The sequence below is a fragment of the Gavialis gangeticus genome, unplaced genomic scaffold, assembly GCF_001723915.1.
Source record: "Gavialis gangeticus isolate Ggan-Ray unplaced genomic scaffold, GavGan_comp1, whole genome shotgun sequence".
Classification (NCBI taxonomy): domain Eukaryota; kingdom Metazoa; phylum Chordata; order Crocodylia; family Gavialidae; genus Gavialis; species Gavialis gangeticus.
The window spans coordinates 592,899-598,083 of record NW_017729031.1 but is presented as its reverse complement, the minus strand read 5'-3'; the positions used below and the strand labels follow the sequence as shown (position 1 = coordinate 598,083).

The window sequence follows — 5,185 nt, the reverse complement described above, 5'->3', positions numbered from 1 at the left end:
AAAAAAGGGAAAAAAAAAAAAAAAAAAAGAGAAGAATGGGGTAAGTTTTGTTTTCTATTGAAAATGCTTTGGGAATCCCAGTCCAGTTTCTTCTGAGCAGGCATCCACACTACAAAGCTACTAGCCACCAGACCAATTCAGTTTTAGCAGAAGCAAATACTTTATCAGGCAAACACATATTTTCACTCCTAAGCAGGGGCAACTTCAGACCTGAGACACACTAGAAAGATCTGAGGTAATCAGTACCAACGCTGCTTGTGGTATACCAGTTTGTGGATGGGAAGGGTATTGGACTACAGGGTTTTATCCTAAGAACCCAGCTCTAACTCAATTTTTTTACTGGCTTTCAACAAATAGTTATATATGTCCAGTAGGAACCAACCTTTTTGACAGGCATGCCACACATTAGCCCCATATCCTCCCTGAATGCCACTCTGATCCCCTTCCTCTGTCCAATCTGCTGCTCTGCTTTCTACTCCCTACTCTGCACTCTCCCTGTTCTCCTGCTCTGCTTTCTGCTTTATCTGCTGCTGTACTGTCTGCCCTGTGCCACATACAGAGGATGCCTGTGCTACCTGTAGCACATGTCCAGCAGGTTGGCCATCCCTGCTATACAGTATTGATGTTAAATGGACAACAATGTGCCAACAATCCCAGAGAATAAATTATAAATAATGTATGAAGCTAAACAGGGCTCAATGCTGAAAATGCCATGTACATTGCTCTCCTTTAGCAAAGCGCTTAAGCAAAAGCTCAACTTTAAGCATGTGATTAGTCTAACTTATAACTGATACCCATCACACAGATTTGACAAGCTTATAACTAATAATAATAATAATAATAATAATAATAATAATAATAATAATAAGTTTTGAAAAATAAGGACATTTTTACAATACATACCCAAGTAATCTGCAAATGAGAAAAGCCAGAGTTTGATCTGGTTATCCTGGCCGCAGGATGCCATTCGAAAGTATCTGGACCCTTGCTCTCCATCTTATAAAAATAAAATATTTTTAAGTGGATTAGAAACGCTGAGAAGATTATGAGAAAACAGAAAACTTTGCTAAATTCTCTTCATAGCTGATTAGCTCCCTTTCTAGTACTGTTTAATGCATTAGAATAAAGCAAAGTCATCAAAGTAATATTTATAATTAAGTTAAATTAAATAGCAGGTTTGTATTATCATAAATTATTTCCTGAATATCATAAGTGAAAGAAGTGCATAACTGGGCAGGTATGCAATTTGAATGAGATAATTGTCAAAGATAAAAAGATTACCCACACAAACTGGCTAAAAAAAATGTATATTTTGTAGTATTTCCACAATGCAGAATGCAAATAATTCCATATCAAACCCAAAGGATTGAATAGGAAATATAATAATAAAAAATACAAAGAAAAAAGGAAATACCAATAGCTTTTATAGAATATTTTCCAAGTCTTTTCAAAAAATGTATCAGTGTATATAGTGTAACTATATACTGTTAACTAAATGAAACAGTATTTGTGATTCTACCTTCCATAACTTCCATGCTAAATCCACCATATTTCCTTATTTTACAGCAATAGAGTACTGTAACAAGATACCTTTACTAACCCTGGTACTTTTACAACATATTCTACAGAGATAAACAATTAGCGGTGTTGAAATACTGTTGCTGTGATCATCCAGGAAATATGCAAAAGGCAAGAATTCTTGTGGGTGCTATATTTTATTAACCCAACTGCATGGTTGGGATGGACACAGACAGGCTTTGGGGCATCTCAGTAACCTTCCTCAGGCCTGAGGAGGCGTAAGGAAGGGCACTGTGAAAGCTTGTCCAGAAAGGGGAAAGGGGGCATGACCCAGCCTCATGGGAAGAAGGTGGTGTGGACTGGCTCCAATCTGGCTGCGTGAAGGGAGGGTCCTGGCCCAGCTCTGAGCTGTCCCACTGGGCTTGGAAGTCTGGCAGCAGATAGGGGTGGCTATTAACTGCCACTGCTCCCCAGCACCAAATTTCCCAACTCATGGGAAGCCCTGTGGGCCAGATCCTGAGGCTCTGTGAACCACATCTGGCCCGTGGGCCAGAGGTTGAGTACCCTGACCTAAAGACTTGCTTGACAAGACACATTTATACCAGTGTGAACAAGGAGTGGACAAATAATATAAACACCTATATCAAGACAACTTTACTCAATCTGATGTAGAATTATTCTTAAAAGAATCAGTGCAAATTAGACTGAAACTTGTCCACAGCTTTCTCAAAGGTAGTCACTTGCTCAAAGGAAACAACTACACCGAATTCCCTCATTACCTAGTGGCATAACACAGTAATAGCAACCTACAGTCAACTACACTAAGTACTCCTATGTCAGGGGCGGGAAATTATTTTGGGCAGAGGGCCGCTTACTGAGTTTTGGCAAGCCATCAAGGGCCACGTAACAGGAAGCCCAGGGCAGATGAATATTAATTTTCTAAATTTTTAGGGGTCCCGCGGGCCGGATAGAATGGCCTAGCAGGCCACATCGGACCCCCAGACCACATTTTGCCCACCCTTGTCCTACGTCCACTCCAGATCCTCACGTAAATTACATCAGTGAATAAAACAATGAAAAATTACACACACATAAATGCTAAATGTCCAAGTTTTAAGAAAGAAGGATATTGTTCCATCAGAAAGAACATCTGATTTTCAAATTAAATAGGTATTCCTAAATACAGCAAGGATAGGCTTTTTAAAACCAGGCAGGTCCTTGCTTGGCCAATACACTTTTAGCACGTGCTTTATTTAAAAAAAAAAAAATCTGCATTTACAAAAGGCTTCCTAGTCCTCGGTATAAATATGCAAAGTCCTGTTATATTTGGAAGTTAGAGTCTGGGAAATGATTCTAGTAGCATCAATTTACTGTAATTGACATCAATTTGTGATGGGTTTGTTGTAAAAATAAAAAGAGGTTAAGTGTTCCTTATTGTCTTCAATTCCTATTTTTCCTTCCCTTTACTCCTAAATTTGTTGACTTTCTGAAAATGAGTTGATCAAAGGAGATTATAAAGATTTTTTTGTACCGAACAAAGTGTGCCAGCTGTGAAACAGGAGTTGTGTGCATAGCCTCCAGTTCAGAAGTTCTCAAATGTTAATACTTAATGTATTTTTATAAATAATATTCTTGTTTTACATATGTATGTGTGCGTGTACGTGTACACACACACACACACACACACACACACACACACACACACACACACACACACACACACACACACACACACGTAACAAGAGTACACACCATAACATCCTCGTAATTTTAATCAATTTAGTTATAGTGATTCATTATTCTGATAAAATCTGACTGCAACCTAGTTTGAGAATTGCTGCTCTACTTATTAGAGGAGACTATTAAATTCTCCCCCCCACCACACCGCCCCTGTCCTTCCAAAAATGAGGTTGCCTTTTAAAAGGCCAATTCACAGTTTCATAGTTGGTAGGGTCAGAAGGGACCTGAGCAGATCATCAAGTCCGACCCGCTGCCACGGGCAGGAAAGAGTACTGGGGTCAAACGACCCCGGCAAGGTGTCTATCTAGCCTCCTTTTGAAGACCCCCAGGGTAGAAGCGAACACTGACTGTGAAGTAGTGCCTCCTGATATCTAACCTGAATCTACTCTCCATCAACTTATGGCCGTTATTCCTTGTTACTCCCAGTAGTGCTCGGGGGAACAGGGACTCTCTCTCCCACTGCCTGCTGGTCTCCCTTGTCCAGTTTATAGACGGCCACCAAATCCCCTCTCAGCCTTCTCTTGTGGAGGCTGAACAGGTTCAGGTCTCATAGCCTCTCCTTGTAGGGCCTGCTGTTGCTACAAGATGAACACAATTTCTTGTAAATTGTCGTAAATTCTGATTTGGAGCACGGTGTACTATCTTTCTGTTGTGTCTTCGTACAGTACAGCAATTCTCAACCAGGGAGCCAGGGCATGTAGGGATGCCACGATATCCTTTTAAAAGGACGTGGTGCAGTAACAGCATTGTTAGATGTGCAAACACGTAGACTTGATTCATAAGATAAACCCAGAGATTTCAATTAACTCATTCCATTTCCAGGTACCCTCAGATTTGGCATATAGTGTGACATATCAACACTAGTATGTTAAAATTGATCCTACATACCAAGATATGAGCATTACCGATTAGGAGCGCAAGGAGCAAGTTTGTTGGTTTTAAATACTGTATACCAGAGGTTGGTAGTCTTTTGTTGGCGCAAGGCAGGGCTAAGCCATTGCTATAGGCCAGAACTCTCTGCCACTCCTCCAGCCCCCATTCTAAGTGGCCAGGTTCTACATCCCAGTAGCGCAGCAAAAGTTTAGAGGAGTGGAGCAGCAGGCTCAGCAGGGGAGGGGACAGGGGAGGACTGGTGGGGGGACTGCTGCTGAGGGGATGGAAGACATGACAATTCCATGCTACTGATTTGCCAAGGCAGACTGGACCTCTTTACAGGCCAAATCCAGCCCACAGGTTGTTGGTGGCCAACCCCTTGCTGCATACACCTATTACTCTATGATAAAAAAATGATGGGCCAGAGTCAAGGCTGTGTAATTTCAATAGTATGAATAGAAGCTGCATCTAAGGACAAAATTCTGCCTTTCCCTAGATAATCTGCCTACTAAAGTAGATTAATATAGTTCAGTATGGATGGTTGAGAAGCTAAGGAAAAACAAGTTCTTGTGCATGTACTAACTGTTGAAATACATGCTTCCTTAGCAACTACTTTCTTGATCTTTGCTTTTTTATCCATCTAAAATTTAGTGCTTCATTTAAAAAATGAACTTACTTTTTCATAAATTTTAATTTTGTACAAGTCTTTCACAAATAATTTATCATAAATCTTGACTTTTCGAATCTGTTCTGTATGCAATGGGTTTGGGAAGTAAAAACCAATTACTAGAAACCTGAAAATCCAAGAGAAGAAAATGTTAAGCAGATGTTTATCATTTCTAAATAATACACAGCCTAAGGGCTTTCTCCAACCTTTATGTAAGCCCAGTTAAATGTACACTTTCATGCAATTTGAATTAAGGAATGTCAGTTTAACTGTGTGGTTAATGTGGGGATACAGTCTTTAGAATCTGGTCCATTTGTCAAAAGAATAGCCAGGTACAACCATGGGGGAGGAGGGGGGGGGGGGGAAAAAAAAAAAAAAAAAAAAAAA

At 40.2% G+C, this 5,185-nt stretch overlaps 1 protein-coding gene across 2 annotated transcripts in view; it reads right to left on the bottom strand.

Moving 5' to 3' along the window:
- WDSUB1 (WD repeat, sterile alpha motif and U-box domain containing 1) overlaps positions 1 to 5,185 on the bottom strand; it is a 94,323-nt gene that overhangs the window by 52,904 nt on the left and 36,234 nt on the right. For both annotated transcript variants that reach the window (XM_019522352.1, XM_019522353.1), the window contains exon 4: positions 904 to 996. In XM_019522352.1, the coding sequence (XP_019377897.1) occupies positions 904 to 996 (93 nt within the window). The remainder of the gene's footprint in view (positions 1 to 903; positions 997 to 5,185) is intronic.